The sequence below is a fragment of the Globicephala melas genome, chromosome 11, assembly GCF_963455315.2.
Source record: "Globicephala melas chromosome 11, mGloMel1.2, whole genome shotgun sequence".
Lineage (NCBI taxonomy): Eukaryota > Metazoa > Chordata > Mammalia > Artiodactyla > Delphinidae > Globicephala > Globicephala melas.
In genome coordinates, this window is record NC_083324.2 from 30,613,325 (window position 1) to 30,639,507 (window position 26,183).

General features: G+C 38.0%; 1 protein-coding gene across 12 annotated transcripts in view; it reads left to right on the forward strand.

Annotated features, from left to right (window-relative positions):
• CFAP20DC (CFAP20 domain containing) overlaps nucleotides 1-26,183 on the forward strand; it is a 352,715-nt gene that overhangs the window by 179,751 nt on the left and 146,781 nt on the right. For all 12 annotated transcript variants that reach the window (XM_060308448.1, XM_060308451.1, XM_060308450.1 and 9 more), the window contains one exon: nucleotides 3,315-3,692. In XM_060308448.1, coding sequence (XP_060164431.1) covers nucleotides 3,315-3,692 — 378 coding nt within the window. The remainder of the gene's footprint in view (nucleotides 1-3,314; nucleotides 3,693-26,183) is intronic.

The following is a 26,183-nucleotide window of genomic DNA, read 5'->3' on the forward strand; positions in this document are numbered from 1 at the left end:
AAGTTTCTTTTAAATGATCTAGCAAACATCAGGCTGTCTGTGCATTCTTCTAAATTCTCATAATAGTACATCTGAAACTTTTTTTTTTTTTTTTTTGGTGGTACGCGGGCCTCTCACTGTTGTGTCCTCACCCGTTGCGGAGCACAGGCTCCGGACACGCAGGCTCAGCGGCCATGGCTCACGGGCCCAGCCGCTCCACGGCATGTGGGATCTTCCCGGACTGGGGCACGAACCCGTGTCCCCTGCATCGGCAGGCGGACTCTCAACCACTGCGCCACCAGGGAAGCCCCATCTGAAACTTTTAAATGAAATTTACTACCTTCTACCTTATGAAATTATTACTTTTGTAGGTATCTATCTTTCTGCTATTAGACTTTATGCCTCTCGAGGGCAGTGTCCTTTTTCTTCTTACCTATATATCTTATATAGTCCCTAGAAAATGCCTTACACATAGTAGGAGCTTAATAACTATTTATTGAACTAACGTTTATTGCAAAAGCTCCTAATTTCTACTTATGTCATATACAAAATGGAATCCCAGAGTGATCCAGAGATTCTGGTCCAAAGAGTTATAATTATACCTTTTCCCCTTAGCCAGCTTGTTTTTAGGGGCAATCTATGTTTTAAATCCACCATACATGTGCTTATTTTTTACTGTGAAAATGTGATGGAAACGAATAAGTAGAGGGTATTCTGGTCACAGAAATCCCATTGTCAATTGTATATAACAATTATAGGAAATTAAACTGGAATTTTTTTTTTTTTTAAGTTGGAGAAGATATAGCACTGTCTAGCAACCAGACTGAATTTTTAAAAATCTATCCTAGTTCCACCAGTACCTTCTTAAAACCAAGGCCTGGAAGCTGTTTGTTCTGTTTTCTGTTTACCTTTCTTTAGAAAACTGGCTAAACTTTTATTCTCTTTTTGTCTCTGTGAAACAAAAATTGCAAGTGTCACCACTCCATTACCTAGTAACTCAGAGCACTAGGCATTTTTCAGGTCTCTTGCACTCTTTCCAGTTTTCTGCCTGAAGGCAGAGTTCTTCAGTCATGTGAACATCCTCAGGGTTCCCATGATGTGGTGAAGGACAAGCTCACTCAGTAAATGTACAGCAAAGAGAGTTGCGCAGTGCCTGCAGCTCAGGCCTCGCGGTACTGTCACGAGGGCGGAAATATTCTTACCTCTCTTATTTTTCCACTTGGGGCATAAACTAAGGTTTATGGATTGACACCCAATCACCATCTTTTCTTTCCCCTATCTGGGACTCTGAATAAATTTCTCCATCATATATAAAGAAATATACGTATCAGAAGATCAAGCCAGCATAGACAAAGAAAATAAGGCCCAGAATGAATACCAAGAAGAAATGTTTGTAAAAGATCCTTAGACACTCTGCAATTCTTTCTTTACTACAGATAGGCAAGCTATTTCTTAGGAGAGGTTCTTACACCCAAGTGTACCTTTCTTGAGACCACAGTTGTCTGATAATCCCAACTGCTTTCCATAAGAAAGGAAAATCATAACATGACTAGGGTTAAGGATTGCAGACTCCATGTAAAAGCTTTCCAGAGTCACTAAGTACAACATACTCTGCCTTCTACAGAACTCTCAAATCAGTCCAGCCTCCATCATCACCACCACTGAATTAACGCAAGTCACCTCAGCATTTCTAATCATTCCAATTTAATAGTCTCCTAATTGGCCTCCCTTACTACTATCTCCACAGACACTTCAGACACACCACAAACAATATCCACACAAACTCATTCCCATACCTTCTGTTTTGTGCCGTCATGACATTCTTCTCGTCCATCAAATCACTCAGTGACCCCTTGTCTTTGGGATAAAGTCCCTGGATGGCAGGGATTAACTTTTGGCCTACCATTATATTCCTAGGCTGCAGCACATAGAGCAATACGTAGCCCGTGATGAGGAAGAAAGGAAGAGAGGCAGAACAATGACAGACACACAGACAGATAGATCCCTTCTAATTGAAAGGTTTGATAAATTCCTCTCTTGTCTTGTGCCCAACCTAAAGCAGACTCTCTCACCGTTACACATACTTCACTTCTACTGAAATGGAAATTTCACCTTAGATAGTGATCTGTATCTTGAGGTGTATGATGACCAAACATTCAGGAAGAAGCTGAACAGTTCAATCAGTCATTCAAATATTTTGTTTAAAAATCCAAATTTGGGGAGTAACCAGATGTTTGGTTCTGCATAGCTATAAATGAAAGGATAGTAGAATAGTGTACTGAAACAGAAAGTAAGATAGTACAGTCTCAGACATCAAATAATGTCTTTAAATGTACTCTGCTTTTGTTGATTTTTTTCTGTTCTGTTTGTTTATTATTAAATATATTTATATTTAAATTTATATATAAATATATAATTAAATATATTAAATATATCTGTTTAAATATAACAGATAAGACAAGTTAGAAAAATCTCATGACAAGTATAAGCAATTATCACATTAGTTTTTTCTTTAAATTTATTGTTTTATAGCAGAAAAATATCTACCAACTGAAATAACACTGTTTCTCTTTTTCCTTATTTACCATCATGGCCATTGATTTTTTTGTTTGTAATTCCTCCTTTCTCAGATTTTAAAAATTAAAATTTTTAGGGATAATTCCAGAACTGTACATTAGTAAAATGTTTCTAGCTTTTATTTTCAGCTTTCCAAATAATTATATTTGGTGAGGTTCATGTCTTGTGGAAAAATACTTTCTATAATTGAAATTTTCACGTAAGAAAAATATTTCACAAAACATGCTATATTATCTATTGCTCTTGAACAGTAAAACTTTTGTACAAAAATATAAGGCAAAAATACTTTGATAGGCCAGCTTGTTTTAAACGTAGCATTTCCCTACATAAATAAGGTAAATTTTGTAAGTTCCAGTTCTTTCTCCTCTCATGGAGTTAGCTTATCAGGAAGCCAAAGTATACAATTCCTAAGTTTTAGGTAACTTCTTATGGATCCTCTTCTTTTGCATACTTTCTTTGGAATGAATATATTTGAGCAACTATTTCCTAAATGTACTCTTGTTACTCAGTGGTAAAAAACATGCTTTACCAAGACCAGAGGCAAACATAGCAGGGCATCTTAGCAAATGATTTATGCCTGTTTGCATTGCTGTTTTTTAGGGGTTTTTTTAATTGCAGAATAAAATAGTATATATATATGTATATGTATGTGTATTTTGCTTTATTCAGAGAATACATGAACTTGTTAAGAACTTGTACTCAGTAACTTATTCACCACAAGTTTCAGCTCAAAATGATTTCACTTTGTTCCTCTATAGGGTAACCACAGTGTCCAGGGTTCAACCGGCCCAACAACTAGTCCTCCAAGGTTAACTCAGTTAACATTAGAGAGCGTGCTGGGGAAGACTGCGAGCTGGACAACTAAAGGATATCTAAAAACTGCCTACACAGAAGCAGGAGCATCAGAAAACCAGAATTCCTTGGCGAAGCAGATAGATAAAAAAGACTTTGAAACGAGTTTGGTGCCTACACCATGCCTTTCTCCCCCTGGAAGAAGGAGTGGATCCTCTCCAAAAATTCCACGTCCTGTTATCAAAGCAAAGGACCTACCAGCCCATCAAGTGTCATCTTCGATATACAACATCTCCCTACAGGAAATTTCAGGGGAGAAGTTGAAACCGATTCCTGAAGTATCTGTAAGTGGTTTCATTCTGGTTTACATATGTGGGCAGTACACCCTGCTGCGTTCTGTACTGCACCACTTTGCACACATTTGCACCAGTATCTATTTTTCATCATTTGGGTGATCAGTAATGTATTTTCTTTTTTTTTACCATCTTTATTGGAGTATAATTGCTTTACAATGGTGTGTTAGTTTCTGCTTTATAACAAAGTGCATCAGCTATACATGTACGTATATCCCCATATCTCCTCCCTCTTGTGTCTCCCTCCCACCCTCCCTATCTCACCCCTCTAGGTGGTCACAAAGCACTGAGCTGATCTCCCTGTGCTATGCGGTTGCTTCCCACTAGCTATCTATTTTGGTAGTATGTATAAGTCCATGCCACTCTCTCACTTCGTCCCAGCTTACCCTTCCCCCTCCCTGTGTCCTCAAGTCCATTCTCTACATGTGCATCTTTATTCCTGTCCTGCCCATAGTTTCTTCATAACCTTTTTTTTTCTTTAGATTCCATACATATGTGTTACCATACGGTATTTGTTTTTCTCTTTCTGACTTAACTTCACTCTGTATGACAGACTCCAGGTCCATCCACCTCCCTACAAATAACACAATTTCGTATCTTTTTATGGCAGAGTAATAGTCCATTGTATATATGTGCCACATCTTCTTTATCCATTCATCTGTCGATGGACACTTAGGTTGCTTCCATGTCCTGGCTATTGTAAATAGAGCTGCAGTGAACATTGTGGTACATGACTCTTTTTGAATTATGGCTTTCTCAGGGTATATGCCCAGTAGTGGGATTGCTGGGTCATACGGTAGTTCTATTTTTAGCTTTTTAAGGAAACTCCATACTGTTCTGCATAGTGGCTGTATCAGTTTACATTCCCACCAACAGTACAAGAGTAACACTCAGTAATGTATTTTCTTTCCTGTTTAGATGTGTTTTAGCTCAGTAGCAGCAGATGTTAAAAGAGTATCTTGCACATCCCAACAATTACAGAATGCCTCATGTTTTTAATGAGAAAGATAATTATCATGATAGTTATTTTTTATTTCCCAGTTACTTCTCATAATTTGAGTTATCACTGCCTGCAAGTTATAAATGAAGATCTTATTTTTGAGCCAAAGGTTTGCCAGTAAAATTGATAGATTTTCAATAACAATCTACATTAGGAGCCATAAAAACATCGTTATTCTATTCACTTTCTGGTCTCTTTGCAGCCGTTTCCCAAATAATAAATTATATGAGTGAAGGTTAACAGTAAAGCAGTGTCATTGAATAAATCCCTAGGCTAGTTTGGTGGCTATATTCATGTCCATCAGATTGATTTTTTTCCTTCCTGTGTGAGTATTTTTCTTCCTTCAGTTCCCCCATCGCTGTCCTTAGAAACTAGAGAACAAATGAGGCTATGCAGAACAAATGACACTTATATTTCTTTTTTTTAAGCATTAAAGCTTTTTTTAAATTTGTCATGTCCTAAGTATTCTGTGTGTGTTACAGTGTAAAATTTTGGTTCAATTATATTCTAAGCGTGTTAGAGTGGATTACCTAGTGCAGATAATAGACATATACATCATTACCATCAACTAATATTTCTTTATTTATTTTTTATTCCTTGGGATTTTGATAGGGGTTGCATTGAATCTGTAGATTGCTTTAGGTAATATGGACATTTTAATGTCCGTATGTTAATTCTTCCAATTCATGAGCACGGAATATCTTTCCATTTATTTGTGTCTTCAACTTCTTTCAACAATGTCTTATACTTTGCAGGTCTTTCACCTCCTTGTTTAAATTTATTCCTAGGTATTTTATTCTTTTTGTTGTGATTGTCAGTGGGATTGTTTTCTTAATTTTTCTTTCTTATAGCTCATTGTTAGCATACAGAAATGCAACAGACTTTTTTGTATGTTGATTTTGTACCCTGCAACTATACCGTATTTGTTTATTATTTCTAATGTTTTTTTGGTGGAGTCTTAAGGATTCTCTCTATATAAAATCATGTCATCTGCAAATAGTGACAGTTTTACTTCTTCCTTTCTAACTGGAATGCCTTTTCTCTCTTTTTATTGCCTAATTGCTCTGGCTAGGACTTCCAATACTGTGTTGAATAAGAGTGGTGAGAGTGGGCATCCTTGGGCATCCTTGTCTTTTTCCTGATTTTAGAGGGATAGCTTTCAATTTTTCACCATTTAGTGTGATGTTAGCTGTGAGTTTGTCATATATGACTTGTACTATGTTGAAGTACGTTCTTTCTATACCTATTTTATTGAGAGATTTTTATCAGAAATGGGTGTTGAATCTGGTCAAATGCTTTTTCTGCATCTACTGAGATGATCATATGCTTTTTTCCTTTGTTTTATTAATGTGGTATATCCCATTTATTTATTTGTGAATGTTGAGCCATGTTTGCATCCCTGGAATCAGCCCCACTTTATCAAGGAATATGGTCCTTTTAATGTATTGCTGTATTTGGTTGGCTCATATTTTGTTGACGATTTTTGCATCTATGTTCATCAAAGATATTGGTCTGTAATTTTCTTTTTTTGTGTTGAGTTAGTCTGGTTTTGGCATAACGGTAATGTTGGTCTCGTAAAATGAGTTTGGAATCATTCCTTCCTCTTTAATTTTTTGAAGAGTTTGAAAATGATAGGTATTAAATCCTCTTTGAATATTTGACAGAGTTCACCTGTGAAGACACCTCGTCCTGAACTTTTCTTTTGGGGAGGTTTTTGATTAATGTTTCAGTCTTTTTATTAGTGATCAGTCTATTCAGATTTTCTGTTCCTCCATGATTCAGTCTTGGAAGGTTGTATGAAACTCTTATGTCTAAGAGTTTGTCCATTTCTTAGGTTGTTAAATTTGTCAGCATAATATGTCTAATTTGTGTTCATACTATTCTCTTATAATCCTTTGTCTTTCTGTGGTATCTGTTATTTATCCTCTTTCATTTCTGATTTTATTTATCACAGCCTTCTGTCTTTTTTTCTTAGTGAGTTTAGCTAAAGGTTTATCAATTTTGTTTATCTTTTCAAAGAACCAGCTCTTAGTTTGACTGACATTTTCTGTTGTCTTTTTTTTTGAATTTTTTAATTGTATTTTATTTTTTTATACAGCAGGTTCTTATTATTCATCAGTTTTATACACATCAGTGTATACATGTCAATTCCAATCCCCCAGTTCATCACACCACCATCCCCACCCCACCCCCACGGCTTTCCCCCCTTGGTGTCCATACGTTTGTTCTCTACATCTGTGTCCCAAATTCTGCCCTGCAAATCGGTTCATCTGTACCATTTTTCTAGGTTCCACATACATGTTTTAATATACGATATTTGTTTTTCTCTTTCTGACTTACTTCACTCTGTATGACAGTCTCTAGATCCATCCACGTCTCAACAAATGACCCAGTTTCATTCCTTTTTATGGCTGAGTAATATTCCATTGTATATATGTACCACATCTTCTTCATCCATTCGTCTGTCGATGCGCATTTAGGTTGCTTCCACGACCTGGCTATTTTAAACAGTGCTGCAATGAATATAGCATTGCATGCGCCTTTTTGAATTATGGTTTTCTCTGGATATATGCCCAGTAGTGGGATTGCTGGGTCATATGGTAATTCTATTTCTGGTTTTTTAAGGAACCTCCATACGGTTCTCCATAGTGGCTGTATCAATTTACATTGCCACCAACAGTGCAAGAGGGTTCCCTTTTCTCCACACCCTCCCCAGCATTTGTTGTTTGTAGATTTTCTGATGATGCCCATTCTAACTGGTGTGAGGTGATACCTCATTGTAGTTTTGATTTGCATTTCTCTAATAATTAGTGATGTTGAGCAGCTTTTCATGTGCTTCTTGGCCATCTGTATGTCTTCTTTGGAGAAATGTCTATTTAGGTCTTCTGCCCACTTTTGCATTGGGTCGTTTGTTTCTTTAATGCTGAGCTGCATGAGCTATTTATATATTTTGGAGATTAATCCTTTGTCCGTTGAATCGTTTGCAAATATTTTCTCCCATTCTGAGGGTTGTCTTTTGGTCTTGTTTATGGTTTCCTTTGCTGTGCAAAAGCTTTGAAGGTTCATTAGGTCCCATTTGTTTATTTTTGTTTTTATTTCCAGTACTCTAGGAGGTGGATCAAAAAACATCTTGCTGTGATTTATCTCAAAGAGTGCTCTTCCTATGTTTTCCTCTAAGAGTTTGATAGTGTCTGGTCTTACATTTAGGTCTCGAATCCATTTTGAGTTTATTTTTATGTATGGTGTTAGGGAGTGTTCTAATTTCATTCTTTTACATGTAGCTGTCCAGTTTTCCCAGCACCACTTATTGAAGAGACTGTCTTTTCTCCATTGTATATCCTTGCCTCCTTTATCATAGATTAGTTGACCATAGGTGCATGGGTTTTTTCTGGGCTTTCTCTCTTGTTCCATTGATCTAAGTTTCTGCTTTTGTGCCAGTACCATATTGTCTTGATTACTGTAGCTTTGTATTATAGTCTGAAGTCAGGGAATCTGATTCCTCCCACTCCGTTTTTTTCCCTCAAGACTGCTTTGGCTCTTCAGGGTCTTTTGTGTCTCCATACAAATTTTAAGATTATTTGCTCTAGTTCCATAAAAAATGCCATTGGTAATTTGATAGGGATTGCATTGAATCTGTAGATTGCTTTGGGTGGTATAATCATTTTCATAATATTGATTCTTCCAATCCAAGAACATGGTATATCTCTCCATCTGTTGGTATCATCTTTAATATCTTTCATCAGTGTCTTATACTTTCCCGCATACAGGTCTTTTGTCTCCCTAGGTAGATTTATTCCTAGGTATTTTATTCTTTTTGTTGCAATGGTAAATGGGCGTGTTTCCTTGATTTCTCTTTCAGATTTTTCATCATTAGTGTATGGGAATGCAAGAGATTTCTGTGCATTAATTTTGTATCCTGCTACTTTTACCAAATTCATTGATTAGCTCTAGTATTTTTCTGGTAGCATCTTTAGGATTCTCTATGCATAGTATCATGTCATCTGCAAACAGTGACAGCTTTGCTTTTTCTTTTCCGATTTGGATTCCTTTTATTTCCTTTTCTGCTCTGATTGCTGTGGCTAAAACTTCCAAAACTATGTTGAATAAGAGTGGTGATAGTGGGCAACCTTGTCTTGTTCCTGATCTTAGTGTAAATGCTTTCAGTTTTTCACCATTAAGGATGATGTTGGCTGTGGGTTTGTCATATATGGCCTTTATTATGTTGAGGAAAGTTCCCTCTGTGCCTACTTTCTGCAGAGTTTTTACCATAAATGGGTGTTGAATTTTGTCGAAAGCTTTCTCTGCATCTATTGAGATGATCATATGGTTTTTCTCCTTCAATTTGTTAATATGGTGTATCACGTTGATTGATTTGCGTATATTGAAGAATCTCTGCATTCCTGGAATAAACTCCACTTGATCATGTTGTATGACCCGTTTAATGTGCTATTGGATTCTGTATGCTAGTTTTTTTTTTTTTTTTTTTACGGTACGCGGGCCTCTCATTGTTGCAGCCTCTCCCGCTGTGGAGCACAGGCTCCGGACGTGCAGGCTCAGCGGCCATGGCTCACGGGCCCAGCTGCTCCGCGGCATGTGGGATCTTCCAGGACCGGAGCATGAACCCACGTCCTCTGCATCAGCAGGCGGACTCTCAACCACTGCGCCACCAGGGAAGCCCTGTTTGCTAGTATTTTGTTGAGGATTTTTGCATCTATGTTCATCAGTGATAATGGCCTGTAATTTTCTTTCTTTGTGACATCCTTGTCTGGTTTTGGTATCAGGGTGATGATGGCCTCGTTGAATGAGTTTGGGAGTGTTCCTCCCTCTGCTATATTTTGGAAGAGTTTGAGAAGCATAGGTGTTAGCTCTTCTCTAAATGATTGATAGAATTTGCCTGTGAAGCCATCTGGTCCTGGGCTTTTGTTTGTTGGAAGATTTTTAATCACAGTTTCAATTTCAGTGCTTCTGATTGGTCTGTTCATATTTTCTATTTCTTCCTGATTCAGTCTTGGCAGGTTGTGCATTTCTAAGAATTTGTCCATTTCTTCCAGTTTGTCCATTTTATTGGCATAGAGCTGCTTGTAGTAATCTCTCATGATCTTTTGTATTTCTGCAGTGTCAGTTGTTACTTCTCCTTTTTCATTTCTAATTCTATTGATTTGAGTCTTCTCCCTTTTTTTCTTGATGAGTCTGGCTAATGGTTTATCAATTTTATCTTCTCAAAGAACCAGCTTTTAGTTTTATTGATCTTTGCTATCATTTCCTTCATTTCTTTTTCATTTATTTCTGATCTGATTTTTATGATTTCTTTCCTTCTGCTAACTTTGGGGTTCTTTTGTTCTTCTTTCTCTAATTGCTTTAGGTGCAAGGTTAGGTTGTTTATTCGAGATGTTTCCTGTTTCTTCAGGTAGGATTGTATTGCTATAAACTTCCCTCTTAGAACTGCTTTTGCTGCATCCCATAGATTTTGGGTCGTCGTGTCTCCATTGTCATTTGTTTCTAGGTATTTTTTTATTTCCTCTTTGATTTCTTCAGTGATCACTTCGTTATGAAGTAGTGTATTGTTTAGCCTACATGTGTTTGTAATTTTTACAGATCTTTTCCTGTAATTGATATCTAGTCTCATAGCTTTGTGGTCGGAAAAGATACTTGATACAATTTCAATTTTCTTAAATTTACCAAGGCTTGATTTGTGACCCAAGATATGATCTATCCTGGAGAATGTTCCATGAGCACTTGAGAAAAATGTGTATTCTGTTGTTTTTGGATGGAATGTCCTATAAATATCAATTAAGTCCATCTTGTTTAATGTATCATTTAAAGCTTTTGTTTCCTTATTTATTTTCATTTTGGATGATCTGTCCATTGGTGAAAGTGCAGTGTTAAAGTCCCCTACTATGAATGTGTTACTGTTGATTTCCCCTTTTATGGCTGTTAGTATTTGCCTTATGTATTGAGGTGCTCCTATGTTGGGTGCATGAATATTTACAATTGTTATATCTTCTTCTTGGATCAATCCCTTGATCATTATGTAGTGTCCTTCTTTGTCTCTTCTAATAGTCTTTATTTTAAAATCTATTTTGTCTGATATGAGAATTGCTAGTCCAGCTTTCTTTTGGTTTTCATTTGCATGAAATATCTTTTTCCATCCCCTTACTTTCAGTCTGTATGTGTCTCTAGGTCTGAAGTGGGTCTCTTGTAGACAGCAAATATATGGGTCTTGTTTTTGTATCCATTCAGCCAATCTGTGTCTTTTGGTGGGAGCATTTAGTCCATTTACATTTAAGGTAATTATCGATATGTATGTTCCTATTCCCATTTTCTTAATTGTTTGGGGTTTGTTATTGTAGGTCTTTTCGTTCTCTTATGTTTCTTGCCTAGAGAAGTTCCTTTAGCAGTTGTTGTAGAGCTGGTTTGGTGGTGCTGAACTCTCTCAGCTTTTGCTTGTCTGTAAAGGTTTTAATATCTCCATCAAATCTGAATGAGATCCTTGCTGGGTAGAGTAATCTTGGTTGCAGATTTTTCTCCTTCATCACTTTAACTATGTCCTGCCAGTCCCTTCTGGCTTGCAGAGTTTCTGCTGAAAGATCAGCTGTTAACCTTATGGGATTCCCTTGTGTGTTATTTGTTGTTTTTCCCTTGCTGCTTTTAATATGTTTTCTTTGTATTTAATTTTTGACAGTTTGATTAATATGTGTCTTGGCGTATTTCTCCTTGGATTTATCCTGTATGGGACTCTCTGTGCTTCCTGGACTTCATTAACTATTTCCTTTCCCATATTAGGGAAGTTTTCAACTATAATCTCTTCAAATATTTTCTCAGTCCCTTTCTTTTTCTCTTCTTCTTCTGGAACCCCTATAATTCGAATGTTGGTGCGTTTAATGTTGTCCCAGAGGTCTCTGAGACTGTCCTCAGTTCTTTTCAGTCTTTTTTCTTTATTCTGCTCTGCAGTAGTTATTTCCACTATTTTATCTTCCAGGTCACTTATCCATTCTTCTGCCTCAGTTATTCTGCTATTGATCCCATCTAGAGTATTTTTAATTTCATTTATTGTATTGTTCATTATTGTTTGTTTCATCTTTAGTTCTTCTAGGTCCTTGTTAAATGTTTCTTGCATTTTGTCTATTCTATTTCCAAGATTTTGGATCATCTTTACTATCATCATTCTGAATTCTTTTTCAGGTAGACTGCATATTTCCTCTTCATTTGTTAGGTCTGGTGGGTTTTTATCTTGCTCCTTCATCTGCTGTGTGTTTTTCTGTCTTCTCATTTTGCTTATGTTACTGTGTTTGGGTTCTCCTTTTTGAAGGCTGCAGGTTCGTAGTTCCCGTTGTTTTTGGTGTCTGTCCCCAGTGGCTAAGGTTGGTTCAGTGGGTTGTGTAGGCTTCCTGGTGGAGGGGACTAGTGCCTGTGTTCTGGTGGATGAAGCTGGATCTTGTCTTTCTCGTGGGCAGGTCCACGTCTGGTGGTGTGTTTTGGGGTGTCTATGGACTTATTATGATTTTAGGCAGCCTTTCTGCTAATGGGTAGGGTTGTGTTCCTGTCTTGCTAGTTGTTTGGCATAGGGTGTCCAGCACTGTAGCTTGCTGGTCGTTGAGTGAAACTGGGTGCTGGTGTTGAGATGGAGATCTCTCGGAGATTTTCGCTGTTTGATATTATGTGGAGCTGGGAGGTCTCTTATGGACCAGTGTCCTGAAGTTGGCTCTCCCACCTCAGAGGCGCAGCACTGACTCCTGACTGCAGCACCAAGAGCCTTTCAGCAACACGCCTCAGAATAAAAGGGAGAAAAAGTAGAAAGAATTAGTAGAAGAAAGAAAGAAAGAAAGAGAGGGAGGAGGGAGGGAGGAAGGAAGGAGGGAAGGAAGGAAAAAAGAAGATAAAGTAAGATAAAATATAATAAGGTTATTAAAATAAAAAAAATAATTATTAAGAAAAAAAAACAGACGGATAGAACCCTAGGACAAATGGTGGAAGCAAAGCTATACAGACAAAATCTCACACAGAAGCATACACAGACACACTCATAAAAAGAGGAAAAGGGGGAAAAATCATAAATCTTGCTCTCAAAGTCCACCTCCTCAATTTGGGATGATTCATTGTCTAAAGGAGGGAAGGAAGGAAAGAAAGAAGAAAAAGTAAAATAAAATAAAGTTATTAAAATAAAAAGTAATAAGAAAAAAATTTTTTTTAAAAAATGGATGAAAAAGACAAATACCGTATGCTAACACATATATATGGAATTTAAGAAAAAAAAATGTCATGAAGAACCTAGGGGTAAGACAGGAATAAAGACACAGACCTACTGGAGAATGGACTTGAGGATATGGGGAGGGGGAAGGGTGAGCTGTGACAGGGCGAGAGAGAGGCATGGACATATATACACTAACAAACGTAAGGTAGATAGCTAGTGGGAAGCAGCCGCATGGCACAGGGATATCGGCTCGGTGCTTTGTGACCGCCTGGAGGGGTGGGATAGGGAGGGTGGGAGGGAGGGAGACGCAAGAGGGAAGAGATATGGGAACATATGTATATGTATAACTGATTCACTTTGTTATAAAGCAGAAACTAACACACCATTGTAAAGCAATTATACCCCAATAAAGATGTTTAAAAAAAAAAAAAAACAGATGGATAGAACCCTCGGACAAATGGTGAAAGCAAAGCTATACAGACAAAATCTCACACAGAAGCATACACATACACCCTCACAAAAAGAGGAAAAGGGGAAAAAATAATAAATCTTGCTCTGAAAGTCCACCTCCTTAATCTGGGATGATTCGTTGTCTATTCATGTATTCCACAGATGCAGGGTACATCCAGTTGATTGTGATTTCCCTTTCTCTTCTTTGTTCGCACAGCTCCAGGGGCTCAGCTTTGGATTTGGCCCCGCCTCTGCGTGTAGGTCGCCGGAGGGCGTCTGTTCTTCACTCAGACAGGACGGGGTTAAAGGAGCCGCTGATTCGGGGGCTCTGGCTCACTCAGGCCGGGGAGAGGGAGGGGCACAGAGTGCGGGGCGGGCCTGCGGCGGCAGAGGCTGGCGTAATGTTGCACCAGCCTGAGGCGCGCCGCGTTCTCCCGGGGGAGTTGTCCCTGGATCCCGGGACCTTGGCAGTGGCGGGCTGCACAGGCTTCCTGGAAGGGGGGTGTGGAGAGTGACCTGTGCTCGCACACAGGCTTCTTGGTGGCGGCAGCAGCAGACTTAGCGTCTCATGCCCGTCTCTGGGGTCTGCGCTTTTAGCCGCAGCTCGCACCCCTCGGTAGCTCCTTTAAGCAGCGTTCTTAATCCCCTCGCCTCGCGCACAAGGAAACAAAGAGGGAAGAAAAAGTCTCTTGCCTCTTCGGCAGGTCCAGACTTTTCCCCGGACTCCCTCCCGCAGCCGTGGTGCACTAACCCCCTGCAGGCTGTGTTCACGCCCCTGCGCGCCAACCGAAGCCTGAGCCTCAGCTCCCAGCCCCCGCCCGCTCCGGTGGGGGAGCAGACAAGCCTCTCGGGCTGGTGAGTGCTGGTCGGCGCCGATCCTCTGTGCAGGAGTCTCTTCGCTTTGTCCTCTGCACCCCTGTTGCTGCGCTCTCCTCCATGTCTCCGAAGCTTCCCCCCTGCGCCACCCCCTGTCTCCGCCAGTGAAGGGGCTTCCTAGTGTGTGGAAACTTTTCCTCCTTCACAGCTCCCTCCCACTGGTGCAGGTCCCATCCCTATTCTTTTGTCTCTGTTTTTTCTTTTTTCTTTTACCCTACCCAGGTACGTGGGTGGTTTCTTGCCTTTTGGGAAGTCTGAGGTCTGCCAGCGTTCAGTAGGTGTTCTGTAGGAATTGTTCCACCTGTAGATGTATTTTTTATGTATTTGTGGGGAGGAAGGTGATTTAACATCTTACTCCTCTGCCGTCTTGAAGGTCCCTCCATACAATTGATTTTTAAATTGATTTTGTATCTTGCAATCTTGCTGAACATCTATTAGTTCTAATAGTGTTTTGTGAATTCCTTTGGATTTTCTATATACAAGATCATGTCATTGCAAATAGAGATAGTTCTACTTCCTTTCCAATCTGGATGTTTTTTATTTCTTCTTCTAACTTAATTGCATCCACAAACTGCAGGGTTTTTTTAATAAATTTATTTATTTTATTTATTTATTTTTGGCTTAGTTGGGTCTTCATTGCTGCGTGCAGGCTCTCTCTAGTTGCGGCGAGCGGGGGCTGCTCTTCATTGTGGTACGCAGGCTTCTCATTGTGGTGGCTTCTCTTGCTGCAGAGCACAGGTTCTAGGCACTCAGGCTTCAGTAATCGTGGCACGAGGGCTCTAGACACAGGCTCAGTAGTTGTGGTAGACGGGCTCAGTGGCTCCGAGGCACGTGGGATCTTCCCAGACCAGGGCTCAAACCCGTGTCCCCTGTATTGGCAGGCGGATTCTTAACCACTGTGCCACCAGGGAAGTCCCCACAAATTGGATTTAATTTCAGTAAAAACCTTTTTTTCTTTCAATATATATAATATTTAATACTTAATAGTGTGGCCCCAGTATTGAATTGTAACACAGGCCTGATGAGCTCAGACAGGCCTAGAAAGATTCTACTGGTATGAATCAAAAGAATTGTGCTTGATGCAAGAAGAAAATTTTGAGAATTCTCCTGGAACTAGAAGTCCATTTAATATTAATATGAATACAGGTGTGAAATTACCTTTGCTGGCTAGCATCATAGTCCCTATATGTAGAGTTCTGATATGTATGGAGGTTCTACCACCTAAGCTAGGTTTCTAAAATAAAGGACCTCCAGGTGATGGAGTATACTTCTTCTGGTTCTACTTCTGAATAAGTAAGAGCACCTCCTCTTCTGTTGACAGCTTATCAGGTCAGGTATTCTCCCAGCTGCTAGCGATACACTGAGCAAGAAAGATGAAGCCTCTCTCCTCAGGGAGCTTATATCTGTTGGAAGACACAGACAACAAATAAACAAGTTCATACAGTGATTATAAACTTTATATGATAAAGACTTGGGAAGCAAAAAAACTGGGTGATATAATAGAGTGGTAGGATGCATAGAATTGTGGGCACTTAACCTAGTATCTGACTGAGTAGGTGGCATTTGAGGTGAGAGCTAAAGTTTAAGATGAAGGCACCCATGCAAAGAACTAGAGGATAATGTTTTAGGCATCAGGAACAGGGTGACATCAGAGAGGTGAACAGGCCCAGATCGTGTAAGGTCAGGAAGGACATGGCGAAGAGGGTGGCCTTTATTCCAAATGCAATGGTAAGTCTTTGAAGGTTATTAAGCAAGGCAATGACATTTATATTCAAAAGGTCTCCTCTGGCTGCCTCCAGAATGGATTCAATACGGCAGGCATAGAAGCAGGGAAGGCAATTGAGGCATTACTCTGATAGTTCACAGTGGAGATGAAGAGAAGTAGCAGATTACTGGAATAATGGGGAAGTAGGACTGACAGGATGTAAGAAAGAAGAAACAGGCAGAATCAAAGATGATGCTTAGGTTTAGGACTTGAGTAACCAGACAGATGGTCATGTCATTTACTGGGCTGTGGCAGACTGGATGTATCTGAGCCATCAACCTAGGCATCAAGGTACCACAATCAGGAATTGCAAGTGAACATCCCATTGAAAATCTGTGCTCTCGCAAAGTGCCAACGTGAAGCAACTTTATGACAGAAGAAAAATAAAGGCTCTTACAAAATGAGGTGCAAGAAAATTGTCTTCCGAATCCCCTGATATGGAAGAGTACTAGTAATTTTTAAGGAACGCTTACTGAAATTGATTTGCTAACTGCTTGGTAAACTTCTTTCTTGCAATGTTTTATTCACATCTTAATAGAGTTCTCTATTATTAAGTTCAAATATTTTTAATTAAGAAAGAAGTACAGCCCTCTGGGTAGTATTGCAATCATATAGCTAGCTGGTAATTAAACTTTTCCACATGTATAACTGCATTCAAATAACCTTGAATGAATCATTTTAAACCTGCAGATGTTGTTATGTGCACCTTTAAACAAATAAACAAGACATATATAACAGTCTTTGTGGTTCCAGAAAAAAGTTGGAGTTTTTGAAGAATTGTTATTTTCATAAGAATGACAAAATATGCTACCAATTACAAATTCAGATATTCTCTTTAGAAAAAAAGACATGACTTTTTATAGGAAAAACATTGTAAAATATATGTAACTTTTGAGTTGAATTTTCACATTTCCATTTTTGAAAATCAGAACTGAATTATGGAAAGACACTTTTAAAGATATTTTAGACCATGGTATGATGTGAGCAAATTTTTCTCTTAATCATCAAGTCTTTTTTTTTTTTGGATAATAAAAAAGGATTAGTTTCATCGCCTCCCTGATGAACTTGAGCCCAGTATTGGAGCAGTGAATATCTATCATCATATATTTTTTAAGTTATAAAAGTTTACTATTCAATGCAATTTATGCTCAACAAACTTAGAGAAAAATGAATTTGTAAATTATTTTAGGGTTCTAAAGGCATTATTCCATTACATAAATTTCTGCATTTTCTAGGGTGTATAATACTCTTTGTTCAAAGTGATGCCATCTTTCTCTTTTTGAATTTGCCACTCAAGTATGCCATTTACAGCTGTCTTTCTAACAATACTGCATTGTTTGAAGAATTCATAAATGTCTTTCTCACCCCTGACTTGCTTCAGCTACAATATTCCGTTGTTGTAAAACACCTGTCTCAGGGTCAGGTTGCCTTGTATATTATACATCACCCTGGCCCAATTGGGGAGGTTCACTTAGGGGTGACTCTCCCTCCTTCAGCAGCTTCCACCACAGATGCCCACCGACCTCATGCTGCCCTGATCCTTCCCTTTGCTGCCCTCAAGGCCTTCCCCAAACAGGGCCCTATGTCATGTCTATCCACATTTTCATTCTTCGGAACTGAGAAGTCAGGAGCAGTGGGCACCATGGTTCAGAGCACCAGCTCAAATCAGACAGACCTGATTTGACTCCTAGCTTTGCTTCTTTTTACTTATGTGACCGTGGACACATTTCTTAACCTCTTTTAGCCTTGGTTATGTCATATGTAAACTTGGAGAAAATAACAATACTTATTCCATAGGGTTGTTGTGAGTATTAAATGAGATAGTATATGTAGAACTAGTATCCCATAGTCCAACAGGATATTTTCTTGTACCTGTTTATGAGTAGTTAGAATTGTAAACCACTATGCCTGGCATTCTAAAGCAAACCTTTCAATTTCAATCAAATTCTAGAAACTAATTATTGAGATTGTTCAATAAGTGATAACTATATATGCTTCTTGTCCTCTGCTTATCATTGAATCCAGTGTTAACATAAGAGTAAATTAATGGGTCACTTCTTCCAGGTAACATGTTGATATTTTTTCAAGGATACACTGAAGAGAGAAAAACATTTAGAAGCAGGATGTGATGTCTCTCCAGTCATTCCCCAGAGACCACCCTCAATGTACTTGCCATGTTCCCAGAACTAAATTGTAGGTGTGTAGCTTCATGATTGATAGAGTGAATTGAACTTGGGCAGGACTGACAGCATTTCATAAACCACACTGTTAACCATGGGAAGAATATTTCATTTATTAAATTGGACATTCCTGCCAATTAATAGTCTTTGGAAAAAGAGTCTGATATTTGATATTTTGTTGAAACTGCACTCTTTCCTTGTCTCTGAAAAAACAAGGTCATTATCTCAGTCTTATCTGTCAATGTACTGCTGGGTATATTGCTGAAGCTATAGAACTTGGTGATTAAATAACATTTGTGTCACCAGTAAAAATATTTGAATTAGGCATAGAAATTTCCCAGGTGGAACTCACTCCTAGCCCTCTGCCTTCTTTTTGAATATTTTTCTGTCTGAACTGCTGCTAATACTACAGGGTGGTTTGTTTCTTTCACTTTCTTTGTATCTAGTGTCTAATTTAGTTATCCACCAAGGCAAAATGGTCTAGAATATATGTATGTTAAAATAATTTAAATGGAATTGTGGTTTAAAATCCAGGTAATGATATGGAATTGCGAGAGTTATTAGGACATTTTGATATCTCCATTTCTGAGTAGTTAGTTATGCAAACAATATGCCAGTTACTCTGATGAAGAGGAGCAGTTTCAAATTCTCAAAAGTTTCAGAAATTGTAGCTAGAAAGTCTTGACAAAAATTAAGAGACTATCAGAAGTATGAATCAATGAAAATACATTAGTGGTTTAACCAACACACTGTGGCATTTCATTGTCAGTTCTCCAGTATTCCAATGCTAAGGTTAGCATCCTACTAATCGAATGTTTATGGAAGAAATCCATCTTCTTTGATGTCTTGTTCTTCCTAATTTTAAAGAGGAGCAAGTCAAATTTGTAATTTTCCTTCTTTCTGTAAGAGGTACTAGGCTATTTTCTAAACACATTGAGATTGAGGTCTTTGATTAAGAACCTCGTTTGTGGCTTTAAGAATTTGGAGTACTTGCCATGTGCCAGGCCCTCTACAAGGTGTCCCATACTATCTCCACTCTCCATTTTCACCCCTCATGAGAGGGCTTACTTATTTGAAAGATAAGGAAGGAGAGAGGTTTAGCTTGTTCACATATAATAAGTAACAAGGCAGAGTATCAAACCCAGGAGATCTGGCCAGAAAAGCCTGTGTACCTTCCACACTGGCCTATCACCCTTAGTTAAAGACCACTGAAAAAAGTCTGTGATCATGTGGCAATTTAACTTCTATTGCCACTTGAAGCTTTGCAGTATTTTAATGTGCAGAAGCATACACAGATGTTGGTATATCTGTTGTTAATGTTTTACAACCAGTTTTTTATTCTAAACAGTTCAAACTTACTTAAAAATTATCATCTTCCCACTCCAGAAGCATCAGTTGGCTTGCGTCTGCTGTTTTCATCTCTATAAGCAGTCTCAGTAATTGTTTCCCTCCTGCTTCTTTAAATAATATTTTAAACTACCACTTATTGAATGGCTACTATGCTTGCCCCATGTATAAGGCTACACTTCACCTTGTAGATGGCATATCCTTGAATATAATATAAAACCTGTTCAATTTGGTTTTACTAGATTCCTTCTAGTCTATTATTCTTAAACTCAGAAGATAGATGCTGGAAAATTACAAATTGTTTATCAGCTCACTTTAAGGTTAATAAGAGATCAGCTATGTTTGTCAGAGAATTCTTTCTGAAAATTAGCAAGCTGACTACCAAGGCAAAATATATGGAAGTATATTTCTTTTTAGGTCATGGATTAAAAGAGTACTCTATACAAATATAGCACATAAATATAAAGATCTTTTTCTTTAAATCTTTTCGTGCCAAGAAAGAGAGAGCCACATATATAAGATAGATAGCTATCGCTTTGCAAGGAATTTTGCCGCTATTGGATTTAATTAGCCAACAATTCTTTACCTGAGACATTTTGAGAGATTATTATTCATGAATAATGAAGTATGGATTGAGTCAAGTGTTGTGAAGTGTCTCCAGGTCACACGCTGAAATGTTTGTGACAGACATTTCAGAGGCAACATTGGGTCTGGTTAAGCCTATGTCCACGTGAATGCCAGGGAGATCAGCTCGGTGCTTTGTGACCACCTAGAGGGGCGGGATAGGGAGGGTGGGAGGGAGGGAGACGCAAGAGGGAAGAGATATGGGAACATATGTATATGTATAACTGATTCACTATTATAAAGCAGAAACTAGCACACCATTGTAAAGCAATTATACTCCAATAAAGATGTTAAAAAAAAAAAAAAAAGATCTAGATTCTGACCGGTTGGTTCTTTTGAATAGCCTGACTCTTAATTTATGCTGTGCAAGTTGACGTAGCATCTCTTAAATTTAGCACAGGTTTTCAAGTTGTACTGTGGCTTGGTCTTTAAGTTTTGATTTATCTCTTTGTGTGGTGAGGACATGCTGAAAGCTACCGTGTAATTGTGAATGAGTTATGAGCTCAAGTATGTGTCACTTAGAGCTCATGTTTGTGGCTTCTGTCTTCTCTTCATTCCTATTGTTAGTGGGCCTGTGTCCCCAATGAATCAGAGTAAATTCTTGTGTGGGTAAGTAGCTCAAGAATTTGAAACAAGTCTTCAAGAAGTGCTAGTTGGAAAAGAGATGCTCTAGAACACTAATTTACCATGAGCTATTAGTATTAAAAATGTCAATATAGGAATTAAACACTGTCTGCAAATAGCAATAGGGAGGAGATTAATCTTCAAATTAAAATGCCGATTAAAGTTTAAAATTAGTTTTGGAAAATGGACTTCCACTTTTCTTGCTGTCGTGTTGAGGTTCAAAAAAACTCACAAAACTTCCTAATTACATCTTTAAAACTCTTAATAATAAATACAAGTTTGAAACTACCATGATACTGACTCCCAGCCACATTTACAAACTGCTTTTTTTCCCCAATTAAGACAGTCCAGAGTAAGGTGCCAATGATTAATGACTAATCACTTCCTAGGAAATCTCTCTTTGACTCTTAGACTTCTTTGCTCCTGTTGGCCACAGAGAAGTGTGCATATCATAAACATATACTTAGACGGATTTTCCCAAACTGAACAAACACATGTGACCATCATCTGAATCAAGAAAGAAAACGATGCCAGCACCCCAGAAGCCCCATTGTGCTCCCTCCCTGTCACTATCCTTTTCTGTCACTACGCCCTCACAAACACCCCCTACCTGCCAAGACTAGTTTTACCAGTGTATGGTCTCTTGTGTCTGGGTTCTCTCACTCAGCATTTCATTTGTAAGATTCAATATATCAGTCACTTCAATATAGTGTCCTACTGTGTGACTCTCACACCATTTATTTATCCATTCTACTGTTGATAGGCATTTGGGTAGTTTCCATTTGGGAGCTATTAAAATTATGCCTTTTGGTAGAATTCTATATTCTTTAACACGACTTGGGCCACTTCCACAAGGAAGTGGAACCATCTGGTCTTATAAGATTTACGTTAAATTCTAGGTATTTTCATTCTTGTTACTTTGGAACAGTATTACAAATTTCATTTCTAAAACAGTATGTATAAGTAAATAATGCTTTCTATGAATATAAGCTCCATACTTCTAACTACCCCATGTTTTCCTGCCTGATGCTTAGAATGTGCTTCTATATCACCCTTCCTATCCTTCAAGGCCTGGCTTAAAGAACATCTCCTCCATGAAGCCTTGCCTGATCCTACAAGAAGTGACCTCTCTCTTTTCTGAAATGCCAGACTATTTGGTATATCTCCCTTTTCTCACGTTGCCTTCTGTTATAAGAGCCACTATCCCTTTTGTAGCAGTAGCACCTTTTGAGTCTTGGGGTAACTTAAAGGAATACAAAGAGCTGGAAAGTGATTGTTAGAACTTTTATTAAGAGTTTTTACAACATGATGTCTCCTATGCCCTAGCTATCAGGCACTGTCACAATGCAAACCTGATTCAGGAGTCTCGAAGATTTTTATAGGCTCCAGAATGAGAATAACGACCCAGTTTTCTCTCAATTCTGTTACTCTCCCAACCATATAAAATAGAAGGAGGTTCGTCATCTCATCTTATTAACTGGTGTCCATGTCTCACTTTGCCTCTGCACCACCATTGTAAACTCAGTCTTGTGTCACCTACAGTTCAATAGAATTGGGTCTTATCTGAGGCTCACAAAATTCTATAGGCAGATATTTGATCAATTAAGCTGTTCTGTCTTAAAATCTTTGAGAACACGGATTAGGTGAAGGGCATCAAGTTGAAAGATTATTTTTGTTTGTTGTGTTTTATCATTTTGCTGGAGTTATCAGTTTTCCTTTTAATCATTATCAAAGCTCTGTGTGATTATTAATACTATACCTCCGTATATGTTACCTTATTGTATACTCATTTCTTTAGAACTCTTAATTGCCCTCCTAGATGAAAGCAGGGGCCACATCATACTTGTCTTTGTAACTTCACTGTCTTAGGCTCCCAAAACTGTCTGAAAAAACGTCAATGAAAACAAATGGCTTGAATGCTTTATAAGGGAAGGACTTGCCTGGGAGTCTGAGCACAGCTGAATTATATAGCCTTGAGCCCATTATCTTGCTCCTAAAACAAATCTGATTGATATGTCTCCCCTCTTTCCTACAAGGATATTTTGAGACAAAATTGGGTTATACATAACAGTTTGAGCCTTTAAGAGATAGAATTACATAAAACACTTTGCCTCTCAGGAGTTGCATAATTTAGTTAGATGACATCTTGTTCTGGGTCTACTTTAATGTGAAGACTTTATTGCAAGCCTTCTTTTTTAAAAAAATTAATAAATGATTTAGCCTTTCTGGTGATTTTGAAATGGTTTAAGAGACTGCAAATCAAGAATGTATCAAGGGACTGTTAATTACCTCTCTCTGCCACCAGTTGCTCTATTCATGACCCTAGAGAAAGTTGCTTCTTTCTCTCTGCTCACTTTTGGCTGCCCCTTCCAGGGTGTTGTCAGAATACATTTTACTGTTGTATCAAATAAAATCATGGAAATATAGAGTTTTAAGCAAAGTTAGCACCACCAGTTTCTAGCACATAAAAAGGTCTCAGTAAGTATTTGTGGGATAAATTAAGGAATGATCAATCCATTTCCACTGCAGATTACTGCAGTATTCCAGGCACGTATTTACTTCCCCAACCTCTGCTTCAATACCTCTGGTGGTGGAGAGAGTTCACTCCCTATGAAGGCCACTCATTCCATTTGTCAACAAATTTAATTACTATCACATGCCACCTTAGACTTCTGTGAGGCTTTTTCTAATTCTACTGGGCAGTTGCATCTTAGTCATATCTCTTGTAGTATTGATCATGATACATTATAATACCCCAACTTATAATACCTGTTAGGTCTCCCTTTCTAGACTGAGCTCCATGAGGACAGAGATATGTCTCATTTTCCTTATACTCCCAGCTCCTAGCATAGTACAGAATGGATGAAAGGGGCCAAGGAAAATGAGAGGAAAGAATAATAATAACAGGGAGCATATGTATTGATTGCCAACCTAGAGGTCTCCTAAGAGAGATGTACTCACCCCAGACGAGGTGTATCAAAAAGAATCAGCTGAGTTTCACACTATTTACATTTATTTCTTTAAGTTCAACCATTTTCATTTCTATTTTGTGTGTGTGTATGTTTTATACCATACATACTATTTTAATATAGTTGTACATTTGTTTAATTTTATAAATAAACATACATTGGAAGGTACACACTCAAACACGTTCTGATAAAGGCACAAATCGTTAAGTTTGGAGACACTTAGTATAGCTGTTTGTCAGGTACTATGCTAAGCATTTGTATACATTATTTTAGTCCACCAAAAATCCCATGAGGTATACACTATGGTTCCATTTTATAGATTAAGAAACTAAGGCACAGAGAGATTAGGTGATTTGCCCAATCACATACAGCTGGTAAATGATGAAACCAGGGCCTGGACTCAGATATATGTGGCTTAACCACTGCAGCATTCTCTCTTGTTTTTCTGTCTTAGCATCTACGGTTGTACCCCAGGCACAGTATACGCTTGTGGATTAAATAAACAAATCAGATGGCTGAATTAATCATACTAAGTACATATAAAAGCTTTATTCTTAAGAAAAATTTTGAAAATAAAATTTCCTTTTTCATTGTAAAAGCATGTATTGTCAATGCAAGCCAAATAACATACCTATGTGACACGTTAGAATGTTTAGTTCCATTTCTTGACAGAAAAACTGAAGTGAAGGACAGCAAGTCACGTGTTTACTATTGATCCCAAAGTCAAATGGCTAGTCTTGTTTTCACATCTGATTACTGAACTACTTTTTTTTAATTGAGGTATAATTCATGTACCATAAAGTTCAGGAGTTTTTAGTATATTCACAACATTCTATAACCACCACCACAGTCTAATTTCAGAACATTTACATCACCCCAGAGAGAAACCCCATACCCATTAGAGATCACTCCCCATTCCCTCTTTCCCCAGTCCCTGGGCAATCACGTGTCTCTCTTCTATCTCTATATATTTGCCTTTTTTGTATATTTCACATAAATGAAATCATACAATCTGTGACCTTTTGCTTCAGGCTGCTTTCACTTAGCATAATGTTTTCAAGGTTCATCCATGTTGTAGCATGTATCTTTATGGCCAATAATACTCCATTCTATGGATAAACTAAAATCCATTCATCAGTTGATGGACATTTGGTTGTTTCCACTTTGGGGCTGTTATGAACATTTGTGTGTAAGTTTTTGTATGCACATATATTGTCATTTCTTTTGCATATATCCCTACAAGTGAATCGTTGGGCCACATGGCCCATGTTTAACATTTTGAGGAACCACGAAACTGTTTTCCAAAGTGGCTGCACCATTTCATATTCACAGCCAGTGGTGTATGAGGATTACAGTCTCTCCACATCCTCTCTAGCACTTATTACTGTCTATCTTTTGTATCATAACAATCCTAGTGGATGTGAATGGTACCTCATTGTCATGTTGATTTATTTTTTCTCGTGACAGTGATGTTGAGCATCTTTTGTTTATTGCTCTCCTATGTCTTTGGAATTTAAATTATTTTTATTTTCTTCTTTTTTAAAGTGTTTTTCATTGGAATATAGACTTTGTTTTTCTTCTTGTGATATCTGTTTTGTCCCAAGAACTCTCAAAGCATATTAAATACTCATGAAATCTCTTATTAGAGATTGCATGACTTCTCAGGGTGCCAAGCTGCTGGAGCCATGAACTGTAAGAATTTAAGTGAGTTTCCACTGGCAACTTTCCAGGAAATCTCCACATCACATTATTAGATTGCAAGCTTTCATAACCCCCAAGTTATGATGATGATAATGCTTTATTAAAAAGCTTTTAATGTCATAGAAACACCAAGAATTTTTTTTCCAAATTATATTTTCTTAACTTTTTACATCCTATGAGGCAGAAAAGAAGGCAGTAGCCATCTCAAAGGGTCTTCCAAGAAAATAAGTGTAGAGATTTGAATATCTTAAAAATTCTAGTATATCATGGAAAAAAGCTTTTTGAGCATAATCACTGATTCTAGATGTACCAAAATATTTCGAGATTGTTTTCAAGTTATATGCCAGTCCTGGATGTAAATCACACTGCTCATTCATATGTGATGCTAACATTTCAGCAATGTTGAAGTTAATGTTAGCTACCAAATTTGGTTTAAGCCAGAGAGAAAGGAAAGGGCTTGAAAATTCCATATGCCAGTTTCTTCCCTGTACATTGAAATAATACTTATACTAGCCTCTAAAGATTTGTAGTAGGAGTCTTGACAGATTACACATTGAGTGAAGTCCGTGTGAGTATAAGGGTTTATGGTAGCTCCAAGGTCTTTCTGGCTTTCAGACCTTACATGTTCTTATCTTCAGTTCGTATTTTATTTGATGGCTTTTAACAGCATTAGTCATTCTCAATCTTACTGTAAGTTGAATTTATTTGCTCATAATGTTCACACTGATGAAAATGATCAATTCTCTTGTAAACTG